At 39.3% G+C, this 21,828-nt stretch overlaps 1 protein-coding gene across 1 annotated transcript in view; it reads left to right on the top strand.

The window, feature by feature from the left end:
- The window catches only part of RASGRF2 (Ras protein-specific guanine nucleotide-releasing factor 2), a 156,120-nt gene that overhangs the window by 70,781 nt on the left and 63,511 nt on the right, over positions 1 to 21,828 (top strand). The window contains exons 2-9 of the mRNA XM_009886890.1: positions 2,950 to 3,056; positions 12,176 to 12,323; positions 12,947 to 13,036; positions 14,665 to 14,918; positions 16,071 to 16,150; positions 16,592 to 16,785; positions 18,279 to 18,388; positions 20,352 to 20,470. Of these exons, the coding sequence (XP_009885192.1) occupies positions 2,950 to 3,056; positions 12,176 to 12,323; positions 12,947 to 13,036; positions 14,665 to 14,918; positions 16,071 to 16,150; positions 16,592 to 16,785; positions 18,279 to 18,388; positions 20,352 to 20,470 (1,102 nt within the window). The remainder of the gene's footprint in view (positions 1 to 2,949; positions 3,057 to 12,175; positions 12,324 to 12,946; positions 13,037 to 14,664; positions 14,919 to 16,070; positions 16,151 to 16,591; positions 16,786 to 18,278; positions 18,389 to 20,351; positions 20,471 to 21,828) is intronic.

Raw genomic sequence — 21,828 nt, 5'->3', positions numbered from 1 at the left:
CCGGAACCAGGACAGGACCCATGCTGGAGCAGTTCATGAAGAACTGCAGCCCGTGGGAAGGACACATATTGGAGAAGTTCATAAAGGACTGTCTTCCATGGGAGGGACCCCCTGGTGGAGCAGGGGAAGACTGTGAGGCGTCCTCCCCCTGAGGAGGAAGGAGTGGCACAGACAATGTGCGATGAAGTGACCACAATCTCCATTCCCCATGCCCCTGCACCACGTGGGGGAAATAGGGAGAGAAATGGGGAGAGAAGTTGAGTGTGGGAAGAAGGGAGGGGTGGGGGGAAGGTCTTTTAAGATTTAGGTTTTATTTCTCATTACCCCACTCTGATTTGATTCGTTATAAATTAAATTAATTTCCCCAAGTTGAGGCTGACCTTGACGGTAATGGGTGAGTGATCTCTCTGTCCTTATCTTGACCCGTGAGCCTTTCATTATGTTTTCTCCCCTCTGTCCAGATGAGTAGGGGCAGTGGGTGATAAAGCGGCTTCGGTGGACACCTGCCTTCCAGCCAGGGTCAGCCCACCACAACCTGGTTAAATGTTTCTTTCTATTCAGGGCATTCAGATTTAAGTGATACACACTGACAAAAACCCACAGTTTTATAGGATTGTCCTTATAATGATTTATTGATCCTCATCTGTGTTCTGGAGTTGTTTTGTTTCTGAAACTTAACGGATCTGAGCCCGGCTTTTCTTTATATAGCCTGTTAAATGTGAATGCTGCTTCTTACTTTGCCTTGTTTCTGCTTTGTTGGTCTGTCGCTAATCCTGCAGTGCTTGTGGTCTTCTGTATGAAAAGTGTTTTGTAGACACGCAGCAATGTTTAGTAAATTAATATAATGCACAAATGAATAGTTTTCTCTTTATGGAATGCCATCATATGTACTCGTGTTACTCAAAAAGAAACCAGATGTGAGCGTACTCAGACACACAGAGGCAGCTGGGTTTTGTAAATGTGAGGTCCCCGGGCACAAACCTCGATGCAGATACAGGTGCAGAGGCAGTGCTGGAGCCAGTGTAGTGAATCCAGTGCACCTGGGGTGTATTGAACCTGCTCTCTGCGCGCTGCGCAGCCCGCTTGTGTATTGTACGTGCACAGCAGGCTGCCAGATGCTTCAGGAGGGGCCCATGAATGGCTGAAATCACCTCTTTTTTTATGGACAAAATTCGTTGTCAGAGTTGACAATATGTGCAGCCAATTCTCCGTAGGTAAAATTTCATCCCTTCTGTTTCTGTTTATGCTTGTGTTCTTCCTGCCTTGGAAATGGCTTTTATTTCTGAGGTGTTTTGTATTTGCTTGATCTCCAGCACGGTGTTTGGCTCAGGGAGGCTCTTTCAGCGGAGCTGTGGGTTTGACAGGGAAAGCAGAATGTTTGTTGACATCACTTCAGGTTTCTTACTGCTGTAAACAATGGCTAATGGTGTGGGAGAATGCAAATTATATACCTCACTCACTAAATGGAGCGAGTTTGGAATTTGCTGTTACACCCCAGAAAGTAATTGCTGCCACACATGGTTATACTCAGTTCCCTGTTAACTGGGATGAAGGTGGAAGAAGAGGTTGAGAAGTTCTAGGTAATGAAGAGAACTGAGTGATCTGGTGCAGAGATGTTTAGCTGTAAGAGCTCCTGAATCACATCGGACCTAAGAACCAGATGGTTTTATGTACAGGCAGGTCCGTAACCGGTTCCTGTGCCTGTGAAACAGATGGTTTACTAAAGGGTGCCTTTAAGGCAGCTGTGGAAATCATAGAATCATAGAACTGTCTAGGTTGGAAGGGACCTTTAATATCATCGAGTCCAACTGTAAACCTAACACTGCCAAGACCACCACTAAACCATGTCCCTCAGCACCATGTCTACCTGTCTGTTAAATACCTCCAGGGATGGTGACTCCACCACTTTCCCAGGCAGCCTGTTCCAATGTTTGATAACCATTTCTGTGAAGAAATTGTTCCTAATATGCAATCTAAACCACCCCTGCTGTAACTTGAGGCCATTTCCTCTTGTCCTATTGCCCGTTACTTGGGAGAAGAGATCCGCCCCCACCTCTCTACAACAGAGAAATAACAGGTGTGCATTTGGGTACAATATTTTCTCACCTCTTTTCATCTAAGTTGGAAGAGTTCCATTTGCCATCTGGCTGTAAATTAGTAGGCAAGCTATGATTGTAAATTACCAACCTTATGAAATGGGTTTTAAGGTAGATGACTGGGGGTTCTCCCCTCCCCACTAGATATTACTATTATTACTACATTCTGAAAGTCGCAAAAACTTTCCTGAAAATCTGTGTTCTGTGGAATATACCATGGGACACATGCTTCATGTAAGAAACGCCATCGAGGAGTATGACGCCTCTTGTGTGAACAGCATTTTCTTGTGAAAACAAAAAGTTGCTGCAGTGACAATTATGGGTGAGGCTTCCTGAAGGAGGGGCAAAAGAGTTTTGGGAGTGTGATGAATAAGGGACACTTGTTCTTTGGAAAGGTGAGGAAATAAGCTAGAGCCAGTGCACAGTCTGCATTCCTGTGAGGCAGTGGTGTCAGTTCCAGATTTGGTATCCTGTGCTGGCACCTAAGAAAAAATTTAGGTGAAAAAATGCAAGGGAAAATCAACTACAGACACCCCACTACAGTCACACTTTTGTATTAGACTGTAGAAGCTGCTTAGGGAATTATATTCTGGTGTCTTGTATGCAGGAGCTTAAGAACAATAACTTACAGCAAGTATCATGAAAGCTATTACCTTGATACACAGGGGAATATGTTAAGGATACAGTTTCAGCTTCAATCTCTGTTTTATGACTAATAGCTTAAACCACTTCTTCCTAGGCTGGCTGGCCGTGTTTAAGAAGTCAGATTTTAAAATTTTTTATTTATTTATTTTATGTATCTATTTTATTTAAAAGAGTTTCTGAACAATTTTTTTCTTGTTCCAATTTGCAGCATTACTTTACTGTTCTTTTTGGCCATGAAGGGCAGAAGCCACTGGAGCTCCGTTGCGAGGATGAAGTTGATGGCGACGAATGGGTAGAAGCTATTCACCAAGCTAGGTATGAAACCTGATTTTTAATCTTCAGCTCCACTTTATTGTAAATAAATTGATAATGATTTGAAAACCTAAATTCACTCTCTAAACAGTGCGTTAGATGTGTTCTGCTGCTTGGGTATGTTACAGAAAAAAATGCCTTCATCATTTATGCTTATATCACTGTATTTTATCATTCACAAGTGATTGTGTTCCAACTGAAATTAGTTCAAGAAGAATTACTGGAAACAACCCCTAGGATTAGTCCTCTGTTAGAAGCGAAGTATGTTATATGAATGAAGAAATAAGTGGTATGCCAAATGATTAAATGAATGTTTCTTAAAAAGCTCTTTTATAGGAATAAATGTAAGAAAGAAGAGGTCAAACCATTATGATGATAAAGTGTAACAAATAAAATTTTGATTTCAAAACTGAGGTCCTGAGCAGCAATCAGTCTTGTGAAAAGGGATGTGATAGGACTTCCAGCCATGCAGTAATCTTTCCCTGAGAAAAGGCCTGTGTGGCAAATGGGCAAGGTTTACAGTATAATCTAAATGAAAATCGTCTCACAGAAAGTTTGTCAAATGGTTTGTGGAGGCAAATGTCTTTGCTGAAATGCACTTTCTCCAGCCTCGTCTCATAGACACTCACCTCAGCTAATCTACAGTGCCATGGTAACGCACAAGGAACTAGGCAGTTTCTGAGTTGCTTAAGACGTGAGCCACGTAAACAGAAGTGATTTTGCTTTATAACTAAAAATGAACACCGCCAGATAGTCGTTTTTAATTTAGAACTTGTGACATGAGGCCCTGAAGCTGCAGGTTTTGTGTCTCCTGGGCATCCAGTCTTTGGATCTGCATCCTCTTCTTAGTGTTGGTACCTAACTGAATGGGGTCTCATCCTTTTTTGGAAAGCACCTGCTGGGTTGTGGTATTAGGTGAACCACATTTTGCACGGTAGCCCTCTGGGTGAACACATTATTTCAGGTCTTGAGAAGCTATGAGGATCTGAACTCTCAGCCCATCCTGGGAAAGCATGTTCACCAGCGGGTGTTCCCACGTTGCTCGGGGAGGAGGATAGGAGGGAGATCTTCACCTTGTCTCTGAATCTGGGTCAAGTTCTTTTGTGGAGTATGACTGAAAGCAAGTGAAGAAAGGAGCAGGGCTTTTTGTCTTGTCGTAAGGGCATTCAGGGGAAGCAGGATCCTACAGTTCCCTCTTCTCAGGATAATTTTCTTCTTTTCCGTTGCCTGGTGTAAAAGGCACGTGAGCAAGAAGAGCTACATAACACTGAGTGAAAATTTCTCTCTGGGTAGGTAGTTCGGTCCATAAATGTATCACACATGAATTTTCAAGGCAGAACTTAACATAAAATGAACCCAGTGTTTAACAACACACAGTTGAAAATACTGAGAACTTAAACTTGCTAAGAAGTTAGTTGTGAGGTTCAAGGTTGGGGTGGCTGAATTTTCACTCCACCAGAAAGTGATCACTGCAGCCTTCAGAAGACAACTGGGTCTCAGTTGTGAGCAAGGTCATTCCTTTTATCTCTGTCCCTTTTTCTATTTGACTTTTTTACCTTTATTTGTGCCTATCTGAAATGACAGTCCTAATAATACTGAACTATGGACACCACTGTGAGGGATATTCTCAGGGCCCTATATAATTTGGGGGATTTTCTTAATCTACTTTTCTGCATAGGTCTCTAAATTTGTTGGGGAAATTTCCCAGAGACTTGGGACATGGCTTTTCTTGTTCTGCTGTTCTTTTCTTGAGCAAAATATCAACAAGTGACAAAAAAAAATATCTGGAATTTAGTTGCTAAACGTAGACTGTTTTACACTACTGTGATCACTTCATTGTTCTGATGCTTTTCTACTACACTGGAAGCTGCTTTTGTTTGCTTTACGTTGTGTCTAGCAAACAACTTGGACTTGCATAATTAGTTACTTAACCTTTGGGTCTTTTAACAAAGATACATAATAAACAAGTGAAAATAATAGTTTTAACCTATTGCATAAGATTTTTCTGGCCAACTTAATTAACAAAATGGGACAAATTTGCTTCAGGGATTAATTTTGCCTGCATCATGATTTAGACTTTTTTCCTTGAGTTTGTCTGTACTTTTGACAAATGGGACAAGCTTTGGCAACTTCTTCAGTGTCACTGTTCATTTGAGGCTAGCCTACGATATTTCTAACCCATCTCTCAGGTTTTTGTTTTGAACTGCTAAATGAATTTTTGTGTAGCCCTTTGGAGATACTTTTTTTGTAGTATCTCAAGTGTCTTAGGTTAAAATTTTAGGAGGTATTGAGGACATTATCCCTATCCTTAAATTAAAAACAGTCCTGAGAACATCTTGTTCTGTGTGACTACGTTGGCATTTGTGAAATTGAAATATTTAATTGCTTTCTGGAGGGTCTCATCCTCATGAGTAGCTATGGTAATCCATGTTTTAGCTGAGACAGAGTAGTTGAGGGTTTTTTTCTATTTTCTTTTTTTTATCCCTTTTCTTAGATTGACGTATACAAAATCTAATTTTGGATTGTTTTTCATGACTTTTTGCCAAATGCATGTTTGCAGCCATCAAAATCTCTTTCATGTTTTATTTATTTTGCAAGTTATAAACAGACTGTTGAAAAAATAACACGATCTCACAGCACCATGTCCCATTCTGGATAAATAGGTATTTTATTTGGATGCCAGTTTATAACTATGGGATTTTCTTCTGTGGCATTGTCCATTGTTTCTTGGAAGATTTCACTGTGGGTGGGACGTGGGGTACTGTGCACACTCTTTGAGAGCTTATAGTCTCTTGCCTGCTATGGCTGGATGCTGCATTGCTCATGTTCCTGTCCCAAGTGCCCTCTCCTCATGTGAGAGAGATTGTTTGGCTTGTGAGATTGCAATGGGAGGGGCAATTAAGTATATTTTAATGGGACTCCATTATAAGCTCCACATGCATGCCTACTTTCCCTCTCTTCCCATTAATTCTCAGTGTTTTGAGTTCTCGCTAGAGTGCAAGGTGGCAGAGTAAGGTTTGATTCTTCTGAGTTACATATCTGGGCCGGAGGATTTATTCCTGCAAATCCCAACTCCTGCATCAGTGGCTGTGTGTAGAAGTCCTGTTTTGGGCTTTGTTCCAGACCTCAGTCTCTTACAAAAAAGTCTGTTTCACCCTCAATACACTATGGTGGACTTTCCACCTTCTCTTAGAAATTCTTCTAAGGTTTTATTTTTTTTTTGCATTTAACTCAAAAGCTTTTATGCTTCTTTTTTAAAATGTGGATGCAATACTCATCAAATTTCTCAGCCGGTTCTACTTTAGTTTATTGGAAAGTCTTAAATTAAGTGCTTCAGGCTGTAGTTTTCATGTATGCTTTAGTCCTGCAAAAGCCCACATTGCTGCTGAGGGAAGAAGCTGTCTTTCTCATAGGAAAGCCTTTCATTCCCATACCTTTACCATCCCTCCTCTCATTCAGGCACAAGTGTGAACTTAATTGGGAAACTGATTTGCACTAAAAGGAATTACATTTTGTGTATTTTTTGCCATTTTGGTTTTAATGCATGCCATTCCTCTGGGTCTATTTGCTGCACATCCAAGCAGCACGCCTGGGTTCACTGTGCAAGGGAGAGGGAAGTGCATGGTGCATGGGTGGGATGCGGGAGAGCACGAGTGTTATGTGGGGGGGGAACATGGGAGTGCTTCTTTCAGCTAGGTCACTGTTTAAAGCGTATGATGAACTACTGCCCTCCAACTGGCAATTTAAAAAAAAAAAGAGAAAAGAAAAAAAAAGAGGCTTTCTCTCAGATTTGTTGGCACACTTTGCTTGCTAATGCATGGTGTATTTCACAGAGTATTTTGCAGGCAGTTGTAAGCTCAGTATGGTAGCTCAGAGCTGCCTGGAAGCTCGGAGCAAATGCCTTGCTACTTATGCCTTGCTGTTGGAGAAACTGTATTAGCTGAGGCTTGGTGCTATAATGACCACAATTTTGTAGTTTCCAGTGGGCTGGGAATGAGGCAGAGAGAATTTGAGTAATGCTGAAAACATGGGCAAAGCAATTTCATGTCTGCCTGCCAAATAATGTCTAGCTAGATCCACGGGCCAAAGTGGTAGGGGTTGCCAGCGCCGCTGGCTTGATAGAAGTGAGTCTGTGACTGCTCACTGTACCCAGGATGAACCAGAAGTGAGCCTGGGCGTGTAATGCCAATGCAAACGAACACACATATGTACATACAAACACAGCTGGCTGCACGGATCAGCACAGACAGAAAAGTTCAACTCTCACGCAGGCACAGACAGCACCAGCTGCCTCATCCTCTTCACGTCTCTGACTGATCAGGGTGAAGGTATGTTAGTGGAAAAATATGTATGGTACATATATACAGTATGGGCCCTTCCAGTATATAGTCTAGCCATGCAGTCTTTCCAGGAGCTGGTCCTGGATCCTCCATCTCCTCAGTTGCAATTACAAGTGCCCACAGACCCTCTCCAGTTGCTGGTACTCAGTCACCGTCACTCACAGATATGCATGCATCCTCCCTTTCCCAGGACATGGTGGATCACCCAATAACTGGCCTACGACACTTGGTCTACCCCAGTAACTGGCCCTGGGCCCCATCTGATTCCAGTTACCTCACACACACATATGTGCACTGTGTATCCCGCATTCATTGGTGCACAGGTCCCCCCAGCCCTGTACACATGAACACACGCAGGGACCCAAACAGCATGGATCTCTCCCGTAACTGCCTTGCACACCCAGTCTAGCTGGCAAGTAGCCCTTGGATGTTCTTGTCTCCAGCTGTCACAGGCACACACATGCGTGCAAATGAGTTTCTCAGTGAACCTCCCAACCTCATGGTCTTCCTGGTAGCTGGGTTGGATCTCTGGTGCCCTCCAGGAGCCAAATCACAGTCTGTGGTGATCCAACCTGAACTTACTGCAGTGACTAATCCTACTCACCAGCTAGTCTGTCCAAGAGATTGGTGTGGTAGGTGTTTTCTAAAGGAACATTTGAAATCCCACCAGTCCTACTCTGTGGGCATAGTAGCTAGAAGTTCATAACAGCTCTGTGAAGCCTCAGCTTATGCAGCCAGGAGTGTTCCTTCCATTGTATTTGGTCTGGACTTCATGGCTGCTGTTGAATTCTGTCTCGGTTTTTCATAATGGGGTAGGGTGCCTTTCTGCTCTGGTTTGTTTGTAGGTGAATTCCTATAGTCACATTTTCCTGGAGAAAGGAGTGCCAGGACAATTGGAGCTGATGGTTTTAGTATGAATTGTGAGTCTTGATGACTAACACATTGGCTAGTAAGATGTGTTTTCAGGATTGTCTCATTCTCACACAAGAGGGTGGCATTCCCCTCCCCACACACCCATGCTCCTAGAGTAAGCCATTCCCCAACTGAAACGGATTGGGTGCATGAAACCTCTTGTGGTTGTTGGGACCACCCTTCCAAAGGACTCTCTATTCCAGTTTGGTTTTCCCCATTTCAATTAAAAGGATCTTGTTGTAAAAGTCATTTGGGGTGTGGACATCTCATGCTTCCCCATGTATCACCCAGTCCTACACCCACCCACCCACCCTCCAATCCCAGTTGCTATAGCTGTTTACCAGTCAAAGTGCCATTTCCCACCTATTTGACTGGAGATCAGCAGACACCTCTTCTGCAGCCTTTCTAAACAGTTGTCCCTGTGTGTCTGAAAGCCCATCTTAAATTTGTATCTTCTGATAAGCCTAAACCCTGGAACCCTCACAGCCATAGGTGTTCTTTGATATCCTGTATCATACAGGAGTTCACTGAAGGTTAATGGTACCTGTGTACAGGTGGTCTCCCAAGTCACCTTGGTTAGTCATAGGGATGGATTGCACAATTTCTATTGCAGCTTTTACAGTTTCCATCCCTAATGTGGCTGTTAATGTGCCATTAGACATTAAAACCTGTCTAGATGCTATTCCCTCTCTGTTAAGGAGTCCTATAGCTGCCTGGAGGTGGTTAGTATGGGCAGATGTAGGCAATTTCTTTTGCCTTCCAAACCCCCAGAGCCATACTGCCTGTTTTTCATAAAGAGTTGATTAGCTTGGTGATTTGATATGACCATAAGTAGTTCTGGCCAGGTCCAGTGCCTGGTTCTTTCAGCTGCCTGAGCCGCTTTGGTGCAGTTAACATGGAGTGATCCAATGCTGGTCTGAATTCAGTACAAAAATCAACTATATTTGCTGGTAGCACTGCTGGAGCCTTTATCCTGCTCTGCTACCACAACAAGGAGTCCCTAATAATGAGACACTCATTAAACTTTCTCCAGTTTTCCTGCATTTTCTGAGTATGTAAACTCTCACAGAGCCTAAATGATGCATCATTTTTCTCAGGACTTTCTTAATTTCTTCCTGTCTCCTTGTGGTAGGTAGTGGTCGATCAGAGTTTAAAGTTCTTGAAATACCTGGTTTGAGTTCTGTCTCCACAGATGATAGTAGGAAATAGGAATAGCCTCAGCTTTCAGGATGCTCTTTGAGCCTGACTACTTATTATCATAAATTTATAAAATTGCTTCTCTCAGTAAAATGTTAATACCAATTCACAGAAACCTGTGGTTCACAGCAGTTTCTTCTTTGTATTAAGTGATATCCAAGCCAGAGAACTAGATCTAGGCTGGGTGCTTACAAGTTGTTTTATGAATTTTTCATCTTCCTTTGACATTTGAACACTTTGGCACAATTTTCTTTAATAAAGGATTTTGTGTACCTGTGTAATCGAGTCAGTATTGAAACCCTGCCCTCTTGGAAGGCTTCTGGCATTGTGCTGGATATACAGGTTAGGACTTTAGTCATGGTGATCTTTAACTCATACATGCAGAGAGATGGATGAAAAGGGCTGTTGGAAGTATGTGAAGTTTATTCCAAAATCCTGTGATTTTCCTTTCCCAGAACAAGTAACAGTTTTGAGAAGGAGAGTGGATAGCCTATTCTAAGTTAGTGTAGGTGTACATAGGCTTTTCCAATTAACTCCTCTTCATACGGCTAATTATGGGAGTGAAGGAAGTGTTGTTTGGTTTCCAGGCTGAGACTTACATTTTAAACAGCCAAAGCCACTAACTCGGCAAAATACTCTAAGTACATCTGAAAAGAACAAAAAATTTCCAATCTTCCGTAGCAAAGTTCTTGTTCCCCAGTACAGCAAGCCGGTGGGAGTCTGGCTTAATGCATTTAAAGAAGCTGAAAAATCTAGATAAAATTTCTTCCCCAAAGGAAGAAAATAAAAATAAAAAAAAAAGTGGCAGAAAAGCATCATATATAATAGTAACTTGAGTCTTACATCAGCTCTGACTGAAGCTGCTGTTCACCCTTTGTGATTCTGTGTCATACTATTTTCCTCAGTCTTGAAAAAAAAGCAAAGCCAATCTGTCAAATTCTGTATTGGAAACATTTGGTAGCAAAAGTTTAAGAAAATTTTGAAAAGGATAAAGAGAAGAAAAGGTCTTGTCACCTATCTGGATCTGGTTTTAGGTAGAAGAGGCTACTCTTTGTATTGAATATAAATCAAGGTGGTGCTGCAGGCACTAAGGCATGCATTTTCTTATGTATGTTAAACATATTTTTATCTTTGTAACATCTTTCATCCTTGTAAAACAACTAGTGCTAACTGTGTTTCTAACTCAGACACTTTTTATCATGTGCAAATGCCTTTTAAGGTGCAAAGAGATTAAGTACTATGGTTTCTGAAAAAACAGGATTTTTGCAAAACAAAAAAGATTATTATTGAATAATTTTAAAGAAGTAAATCTCATACTTTTTTACTGTTTATTGCACAGATAAGATATATGGATTGCTTCGTGACAAACTATTGCAGTAGCTAAAATATGACAATAAATGCAATAGAATTAAATTAACTTCTTATTCTTTTTATAAGCTATTCAAGGAGGAAGAGCTTTTTCTTTATGACAGCTGTGGGAACTCATTCTTATTATTTTAAATTTAAGCTTGCTTTCCAGGCTAGGTGTTGAATTTAATAGCTATACTCAATATCAGCCCCCTCCAGTATATAACTGCACTAACACTGATTGAAATGGCGGTAAATACATACAAAAAAAAGATTAACTGGAGATGATGCACATTATTACATTTTTTAAAGCCTCACAGTATTTAATAGCAAATGTTTGTTTTTTCATGAGTGCTGTAACAAGTAGAAAAGAATTTAAGAGGAAAAGATGTGGAATCAAGAAATTCCTTCTGTCAAATCCTGTGCTAACTTGACAGTGGAAAAAGATAACAATAGTCAGCATTTTCAGTGACAGATCATAAAAATGTAAGCGATCCCTTGTCAAAGAATTACGGCTTCATTAGGGCTGTGTTTTGTGCAGTTTGGTCTTTATCTTGTAAAATTGTTTATCTCTCAGAGGAACAAGCTTCCTGAAACCTAGGTAGAGAGGCAGTGTTTGTCTGTAGATTTTGTAGATGTTGCATAAGAAGAAACCAATTTCTCCTTTACCTGAAGTTGGTACTAGTACTTCCAGCATGGGCTCTGACTGTGACACCTAATTGCACTATGGATACTGTCCCTTTTCAGGAGAACACAAATCAATGGCAGTTTTCTGTCCAAGAGCTAAAAGAAAGACTGATACCATAGTTCCTGTCACTAATTAGAATAAATGCATTTATTCTCAAACTGGCCTGAACAATAAAATAGGTGTTAGCAAACTAAAATAACAGTTATGACGGGAAAGAGATCTGACAGGTGGAGACAATTAGAAACAGTTCTGATGAAGTGCCAGATGCTCCCCCCAAGTCCTCCCAAAAGATGAAAAGAAAAGCAGCCTTTAAGATAAATAAAATAAATTGAACTAATAGAGTTCTTGGGCTTAGCCTGAAAATTAGAAACTCATAAAAAGATCAGTGCAATTATCTTGCTCTCAGTAACTGGATGCTGGGAAACTGCGTACTGCTAGTGCCTGTGTCTAAAAAAGATATTGAACACCATGAGGTTGGATGGTTTAGGATCAAGCTATTCATTATATATGAAACCAAACACACACAGTTTTGCAGGTTTCTCGTCACTGATGCAGTGTTTATTCTGTCAGTAACTTGTAAGGGGATATGGAAGACAATATTTGGCTATTTTTATTAACATAAATGTTTTCCCTTTTAGTTATTCAGACATCTTGATTGAAAGGGAGGTGTTAATGCAGAAGTACATTCACCTCGTCCAGATTGTAGAGACTGAAAAGATTGCAGCCAATCAGCTTCGACATCAGCTTGAAGATCAAGACACAGAAATCGAAAGACTTAAATCTGAGGTATGTGCCAGACCCATCAAGAAATCATTGAATTGTAACGTTTTGCTGTGTGCATTGCAATAATACTCAACATTTCTGTAATATTTGTGAAAATAATGGAACCCAGTAAGGTAATAGTCCCACTATGACCCATTGGCTAAATATTTTTCTTAGAAATATTGGGGACTATTAAACTAATTGGATTACTTTTTCATCAGAGATTTAAGATGACACATTGCTTTGCAGTATGGGTGCATCGATCGCATTATTTCCTACCTGTCTTCACACAAGGAGTTTGATCCTCAACACAAAATTTCTTTGGTTGTGGCAGTATTGAGAACTATTCCAAGCTGCTCTGTTTCACTGAATGTTAAAAATTTTGTTGCAGTTCTGAGCTGATAAAGTCTGAAAGGCACACTTGGTTTTGAGAGGAGAACTAGCACTCTTCTGGTCTTCCTCCGTCTGGATCAAGAGCCTCGCTGCTTTTCAGAGAACTGTGTTCATGTCCCTGTGACCAAATACATGCTTGCCATTCTGTGCAGCCTTAACAGGCTTGAAGAAGGGGAAAATATTTTTCTGTTAGTTCTGTAACTAAGAGTTTCATTGACTTGAGAAAGCATTTAATGAATGGTTGTTTTTGTCAGATAATAGCTCTCAATAAAACAAAAGAAAGAATGCGACCTTATCAAGGCAACCAGGAGGATGAGGATCCAGATATTAAAAAAATTAAAAAGGTAAGCATGCAGCCTTCTGTGCTTAAGAGGAGAAGGGTGTGATGGGGGGTGTACTTCTGTATTTTAGTCTGTCTAGTTTGGTCTTTGTTTATTTTCATTAAGTGCAGTCAAATAGCAAGACTCCTTTCGCCTCTACTTAAACCTCTTAAATTACATCAGCTTCCTGTGTTCCAGTGCCGTATTTATCCCATGGTGTATTTGTTTCTTAAGCATTCATTTGTACCTGCAAGGTTCTTAAAGAAGTTGCACATTGCATTCAACTGCTTGTAAAGATTGAAATTAAGTCATGGGCCTTTCCTGTGGGAATCATGTACCTAGTGACTTTATACTCCTTTCTTATAAAATGATTATGAAGATACAAGAAAATGACTTACGTTCTGTCACTGCAGCTGGAATACAAATATTGAAAACACTGAAAATGCAGAGAGCAGTTTTGGTTTAGGTTGTCAGCCGGTCTGTTTGATGGTGATTGTTTCCAGATCCTATGGCCAGTGTTTTTAATAACAGGGAATTCGTTCAATAAATGAAATTCATGCTTGAAGTTGTGGTCCTGTATGCGTCACCCTTATTCTCACAGTGTTTAGTCTCTTAAATTGCATAATATCCCTTATGGTATTTGGACTTAGTTTCTCACTTTCTCTGGGTCACGCAGTCTGAGTGAGGGTCAGCACTGAGCTGGTACCCTTGTGTGAATTTTCCTTTTCATGTTGATTAAGCATTGTAATAGCAGCTGGAAATGTCTCTTACAGTAGAAGGAGAACTCCATTTCTGTGTATAACTCACTGCATCCTACATCTTGATTGTTTTGACAACAGGGACCTTTTTTTAAAGTTGTTTATTCAGAGTAACCTGCTACCAGTGAGATTTTGTGTTTCTCTTTTACGATGAATGATCTTCACATCAAGATCAGGGCAAAGACATATTGAAATTTTCTATGGCCAGTTGTAGACCTTTTCTGTAACCTTTAATCCATTTGTAACTTCAGTGGATATTATGATTCAGTAGATTTTTCCATGACATAGAGATACCTTTAAAGAACGCCAAAAATGTGCTTTTTCTGGATAATAGTATTGCTGGCCTAGGTGTCTGGTACTAAGCAGTATATTGATACGTAGCTTTAAATACACGTGCTAAGTGTATTCAAACAGAAAGCAAACTGAATTTAACAATTATTTTAGAATTATGTCAATAATGATATTGAGTTTGTCTTGAAATGTGTTATCTGGAAGTGTTGCACAATACATTTGGGGGTATAAAATAAATGAGTAAGGGGAGGTAAAAGGAGTTAAAAAACCTGTGCAGTGTGTAGCACAGTTCTGCTGATAGGAAGAGTATATACAAAGGTACAACATTTGAACTTGCAGTAAGAGGTACCTTGATATGTATGTCATATCTTTCAATCAGTTTCCTGGCAACAAATATGACCAAGTGATTGTGGGAGTTTCATTAATAAACAGAAATATTAAAAAAATATAAATCAGAAACAATTAAAGATCAATGAGGGCAACAGATACATTTTTTTTTGACATAGGCATTTTATTTAGAGGGTTATTTCTACAATGAAGAGCTTATGATAAGTCGTGTAATGTTTGTTTCTCATTCTTCTTTTCTGCTTGGTCCATTTTTAGGTCCAGAGCTTTATGCGGGGCTGGTTATGCAGAAGAAAATGGAAAACTATTGTCCAAGATTATATTTGTTCTCCCCATGCAGAAAGTATGAGGAAAAGGAATCAGATAGTTTTTAACATGGTGGAGGCTGAATCTGAATATGTGCATCAACTTTATGTTCTTGTGAACTGTTTTCTGCGGCCCTTAAGAATGGCTGCAAGTTCAAAGAAGCCACCTATCAGTCACGATGATGTTAGTAGCATTTTCCTCAACAGGTATGGGGTTTTTGGTTTGCTTTTTTGGGGGTTTCTCTGGCCACTTGTTCTCATTCTGCTTCAGTTTACAATAGTGAGGTCTGGCACTTGTTTTTTTTTTTTTTTTCTCCGATGTAAGTAATGTCACTGAGGTAGACTATGTTTCCAGGGGTAAAAGGCAAGGTGCTGTTGGTGATACTGTTTGAAACCAGCTAGAGCTCTTTGCCTCCTTACGTTCTATTTCTTCCTCTGCTAAAGGAAGAAAATGACAAATTGTGCCTCTTAGGGCAGTTCTTATAATTTTTCTGTCACCTCTCCTGTTTCTTTTTGTCTTAAGAGAGCAAAATTGGACTTAGTGGCCTCATATGATCCAGATAAGACCCTGAGGATGAGTACATCAAATCTTCTATTTTCTGTTGTCCGCCTAAGGACCGTCCTTCCCTCTCACTTGTCTTTTCATATCCTACAAAAAAAGAATTATTCTTTGCATTAAGCATCCAAGTACTATTGTAATGAGTATGTATAAATAGGCCAGCAGGCATCTAACATTTAATACAGGATTGGGATTGCATCCAAGTCTGCCCCAAAGTTCTAAGAAACGGAACATGTTCCTTCAGTTATGAGACAGGTTTGCCTTTCATAGCTCATTCACGATCACTGTACTGTTTATGGTTTCTCTTACAACCGGGATGTCACCTCCTTCTGTTGACCTCATAAGCTAAAATACAATATTAAGGTTCATGTTACAGAAAAGTTGTAAGCTTCAAGTCTTAAACAGCAGCAAATGAGAATGTAGATGACTACCGCTGGCTTGAGGTTTCTGCATCTTAGTGGTCCTCTTAAACTACTGAATGCGTTGTCAAGGATATTCTTGGAAAACCTATTCATTAAACTGTGTTGAACGTGTTATTTAATAGGTGCTTCTATGTAAAAGAGCTAAACAGAATATGTATTCTACACCAAATACTACATATTTTTTACACATACTACACTAAAAATTTTAAACAATGCAATAAAAGGAAGCACTTACTTCCATAATAATAACCATCTTCTGTTTTTTCTAGCTAAGTGCAAAACATACTACTAAGCAGGAAGAGTTGTTTCTCTGTGCATTATTAATCAGAAAATAAAACCTGAATTGTCTTCTTGTTTGTTTAACTACTTGTTTTTCAGTGAAACAATCATGTTTCTTCATGAGATATTTCACCAAGGCTTAAAAGCAAGAATAGCTAATTGGCCTACCTTAATCCTAGGTAAGTTCCTGTATTTTCTCTAGGGGTAAAATGTTCATATTTATTTTTGAAATTACTTTTTTTTTTTTAAGACAGGACTTTTTCAAAGTCCTTTTTGAATGGAACGTGTTTCCAGAACTAATGCCACGAGATCTGTTATAGTGGGAGTCCCATGTGGGCAGTAATGACTGTCTTCCAGTCTGTGTATGAGAATGCCTCTGCCCTAAATATTGATTAGACATGGACTCATGAATTTTCAGTGATATTGTCTGATTATTAGCTAACAAGGACAACCATGTTTTGGCAGGTGGAAGAGCCGAGTTTAATGTTTCTAAAATCCCAGTATATTGGAAACAGAGCTGATTATAGTAATTCACTGTGATAGAACATAGTAGTTTCTTTAAAGATATATTTCAAGAGATGGGTAGCTGGAAAAACAGCATTTCTTGACTTTTTCTATAGCTGACTTATTTGACATTCTGCTGCCAATGCTGAACATATATCAAGAATTTGTTCGGAATCACCAATACAGTCTACAAGTACTGGCAAACTGTAAGCAAAACAGAGATTTTGACAAACTCTTGAAGCAATATGAAGCCAACCCAGCATGTGAGGGGCGAATGCTGGAAACTTTCCTTACTTACCCCATGTTTCAGGTAGTCTCTGTGTATTTTTTGTGATTCTATGTTTTTAATGTTTGGTTGGTTCATTTTGAGTTACTGACATTACAGTTGATTGAAGATTCTTCTTGCTTAATTAAAAATACTCTCATGCAAATTAATTTAGTTATTTCATTATTATTCTGAAATTTAGTTATTTATTGTACTGAAATAACATTTATTTCGTTATTATACTGAAACTCTGCCTGTAGAGATCTTTTCTCCAACTATACTCGTTCATCTCTATTCAGAATCTTACATATGTTGAAGGAGAATGTGGGATGAGAACTAGCGCCAAAAGAAAAAAAAGCTGAGAAACAATTACTTGACTTCTGCCCGCTGCAGGATTATGAAGAAGCCCAGGGAGGGATAATGTAACTAGTATAGCAAGTTAGAGCAGCCACAAGCATTTTACAAGGGATGCATTTTGAAGCTTTCCTCCCACTTTGTTCTCCAGTGACTTGGTCTTTAGAAAATGAAAAATATATTGGAAAAATTTTGAAAACTTTATTTATCCTTCTGATATTTTGTCTTGATCTGCCTGGATTAATTATTTGCAACTGTTTTAAGAGGTCTGTGAAACACTGGTCTGACGATTTTGTGTCTTTTACATTTAACCTAACATTTTACTCATCAAGGGAATAGTAAACCCTCTCAGTTTGTTCAATTACTGGCAAACCCAGTAGAGTCAAAAAAAAAAGGGTGTGTCAGTGACATTTGTGTTAGTGCTAGTTATTTGTGTTAGCCTAAAGGGTCATTAGCACCTATAACAATACATTTTTTAGCTTTGAGCTTGTATACTTCCAAGGGATGGAGGATGTCATTGCTGATGACATTTCACTTCAGCATAATAAGAAGTCACGTCTCCTTCTACTAAGTAACTTTTATTCCATTAAGACAAGTTATACTGGTCGTGGTTAAAAGCCCTGAAACTGCTTTAAGTAATAATAAATGGAACAGGGTCCTTGTGCTACCCTGTGGACTTTAATAGTCAAATCCTGCATATTCTTCAATGTTCGGTAGAGCAACGTGAATTTGATCGGAATGCAAACAGGTCAGCCGTCATTTTCAGTCACAAGAAATTTAGATGCACATATCCTATAAAACTGAGGGAAGGTATATATGGATCTCTCAGGGAGTTTTGAAAGTTTTCTGTATGGGCACTTGGATAGTAGGATGAAACAATGAAATTTAATACAGTATTTGTGGCTGTCTCTGATCTGATCTTTTCCTTAAAATGTAGTAAGTGGATCTTGTGCTTCCTCAAGCTGGAAACACACCTATGTAGTGTCTATCACCCAAAAGTTCAGTATTTTCAGCAGTAGATATATTTAGAATGTATGAATAATAATTATCTGTGGATATTCATTTTAAAAAGGCTATGTTTGCAAAACTTTTCTAACCAAAGGTAATGGCTAATATTTAAGAAAAAGCTGTACTGGAATTATTCCTTTAAGGATTTACTGATTTTATACCTAATTTGTTTTAAGATTCCTAGATATATTATAACACTTCATGAACTTCTGGCTCACACACCACATGAACATGTTGAGCGAAAAAGCCTTGAATTTGCTAAATCTAAACTAGAAGAACTTTCAAGGTAAGATTTTTCTGCCTTATATTTTGATAATCTTGAATCAATGGTTTTGAAATGAAAAATTCTGTTTTCTTTATTTTGGTTTGGTTTTGTTCTTTTTTTAAAAAAAATCTTTTAAAGAAAAGGATCAAAACCAAACCCAAACAAAGATAATGAAAAATCCCAAAGTACCTCAACCTAATATTTTGGGTCTTCTATTTTTTTGAGGGCTAACATAAATCTACAAGTGTCTCCTTGTATTTTGGGTAGGGGATAATAGGATTTGCTATAGGAAACACCTACTCCTGGGTTATGACGTTTCTTTACGTAGAGAAATATATATATATTTTCACATTTTACAGAAAAAGAGCATTTCTGATACTCTGTGACAATGGGAATCAATCAGGGTCTTGAAAAGCACTGAGTTCTCAATCTGTTATAGTTATGTGCATTGATGAAATAACTGATTTTCACATATGTTTCAAATAATGCCAGAGCAACAGGAACTAAAGATATGTGTTGAGAACTGGGGCTCCCTGTAGAAAGCTGCAAAATGAAGCTCTTCCCTGAACTCCCAGTCCATTCTCAGATGTTCCCCTCTGTCAGCCCAGTACAAAATTTGGTTGTTGTCTCTGGGAAACACAGTTTTCTGCTATGAACAAAGAAATGGTGCATGAACTCCAGGTTATAAATCTCAAGTATCTGGAGTATTCACCAAAGATGTACTTGGAGAGTATTTAGTTGTACAAGAGGGATCACTTTATAGCTTTTGTTAATTGCATGCTCTTGACTGCTCAGTTTTCTTTTTCTGTTAAGGCAAAGTTTCTACCTTGTGCAAACTACCCATTAATTTGCAGCTTATAATTTTCTCCTTTTTGTCCTGCTGTATCTTTAACAGAGGGAGCTTTCTGAGTCAGATCACGCCGTACCACTTCTTCAACCTCTAACTTCTTAAAGAGCTGGGCAGGCAATATCTTTTTTAGAAATGTCTGTGTTTTACTCCTGTGGTGTTCAGCAAGTTTTGCCCTGTTCTGAGGCCATCTGAAGTAGAAAGAAGTAATGTCTCCTTTCCACTCAAGCAAAGCAGAGGATTTCTCTGGCCAGGGTTATGTGCACAGGCAGATCAATCAGCTTTGACTTGTTTCATATCATAAGTCAGAGTTCATTGCTGATCCAACTAATTCACCACTGGACATTCAGAATTGGAGGCTGAGACTGATTGATCCTCTTCTGCTCATAAGGCAGGCAGTATGGACCATAAATATACACTACTGTGACTCCTTACATCCCTTTAATGTAGTTCTGAGGGAAGAGGAGCTTTCAGATAGTGCAGACTGGTCCCAGTTTAGGAAAGTGTTATACATCACAACACTGTATGAACTTCTGGGTTGGTTTCAGCCTTGAAAATATCTTTATTTCTCTGTGTAAGGGGAGGATGGCTATGAAAAAAAAAAAGTGGAAGAAAGTAAGCGATGAGCTGTCAAGGCTGTGGTTGTTATAGGAATTAAAGGGGAAATAAATGGTACATTGCGGTGTAAACTGAAGCAAAGCAGAGTGGGAACCTAAAGTCATGGGCAGGGACTCTACGATGTGTTATCACCAATACAAAATGCTAGGAAACACTTCCAGGTTTGTGGCAGCCTAGTGTATTAAGGATCAAGAAGTGCTATTCTATCAGCTGTGAAAGGTTTTTAGCTTGGTGGCACCTGTCCGATGTGTTTAGGAATAGCCTAAATACGAGTCTGGGAAAATTGGTTCCACTGCTGAAAAAATGAAGTGATTGAAAAAATGATTTGAAAGGGAGGAAAAAAAGGCCAGAAACTTGCTCTAGAGCAATCATGTACCGCATGGGTATATCTGTTTCGCAGCAGGTGGCAAAGGACATCAGCTATCTTCTGTGTCTACCGTGTGTAAGTGCAAGTGAAAACAGACACATGAGGTGCAAGATGCATTTCGGGGAATTTAAAGTGCATTTTGTGTCTAACAGGGTGATGCATGATGAAGTGAGTGACACAGAAAACATCCGGAAGAATCTAGCCATAGAAAGAACAATAGTAGAAGGCTGTGATATATTACTAGATACCAGCCAGACTTTTATACGCCAAGGTAAGACATTCTTGTTTAAAGCTATGTACATAATAATGAAAAATTTTTATTAAAACCAGCAGGGTTGATGTTGCCGTCATTGGTCAGGTCACCACACTGGGCACAGCTAACGTCCTAAGACTATTCATGGTCTGTGGAGGGTAAGTCACAAAATGCCCTGATGACAACTAATTCTGGGCTGTAACTGAACCCCACTTCTATGCCGTTTTCTTCAGGAACCACGAAAAACAGCAGCACATGAATGGTAAAGCACCCTTGGGACAGTAATGTACATTTTGCCTGGACTGTGATCTTCAAAGGGATGGAAACTACCTTCAGTTCCACAGAGACCAGGGCTGCTTGGCCAGTTAACATGGCAGTCCCAGCCGACACCAACATTTGGACAAAAGGGCAGGGGAAATTTGAAACTTTGTCACTGATGAAGTGATTGCTAGGGAGGAAAAGAGCTGTCAGTTGTTCCCATTTTTCTCGGTGCTTTGGAAACCTCTCAAATTGATAGTGCGAGCATAGATATAATACCTGAACATTCTCACTTTGCCTCTCGAGAGATGCATTTTTGGGCTTTAGTAGAAGTTCAAGATAGATACAGAAAGCACTTCTGCAAGAAGTCCTGAAGAAAAGGCATCCTATTCTGCCAGGAATGTAGGACTACTTCTAAAATAAGAGTTAGCAAAACAAAAGGGGAAGAGCCATACTGTATTCGTTTCTGTCATTCTTGGGGTTTTGGAAATTCCTTCTATTGAAACTTAGTTATAGCAGAGGTGGAGTTTGTTGTTAAGTTCCACAAAATAGTGATAAAGTAACTTTTCCATTTAATGTGTCGCATTTTACCAGGAACTGCAAACTGGTTGCAGTTCTCACTGGGTGGGTTTTACTTTAATGTTAAACCAGAAAATGTGAAAACTTTGTAACTGAAGCTTATTTTCCTCCCATTTATGTAATAATTTACTTCTGGATCTTGTAAAACAAATTAGTGGGTTTGTATACACTACCTACAAATCTGCAGTGTAGGATTTAACTGCATAAAAACTTCTTTGTGTCCGAAAAGTGTCAAATGTATTTAGGAAAGGTTAGGAATGTAATTTAGGTGCATCCCTTTGTGACACCTTTTCTAGAGAGCCTCAGCAGAACATTTGGTATTTAATAGAGCCATATACAGAGCTAGTAATTAATAGGCTTTGTGTACATTTTGAAATCCATTCTGTAGCATTTCTGTAGTCATGTGGCCAAACTATGAAGCATTCTGTAATAACTTCCAAGATTGTTTTTACACCAGTCACGATTAAATTACTTGATTCTTCATTAAATATGTGGATTTGTTGTAACTGAGGTATTTAAAGAGTTATGAATATGACTTT

This window comes from Charadrius vociferus, unplaced genomic scaffold (assembly GCF_000708025.1).
Source record: "Charadrius vociferus isolate BGI_N301 unplaced genomic scaffold, ASM70802v2 scaffold244, whole genome shotgun sequence".
Classification (NCBI taxonomy): Eukaryota; Metazoa; Chordata; class Aves; order Charadriiformes; family Charadriidae; genus Charadrius; species Charadrius vociferus.
Note: the sequence above shows the minus strand (reverse complement) of the source record. Positions and strands in the feature narration are given on the sequence as shown.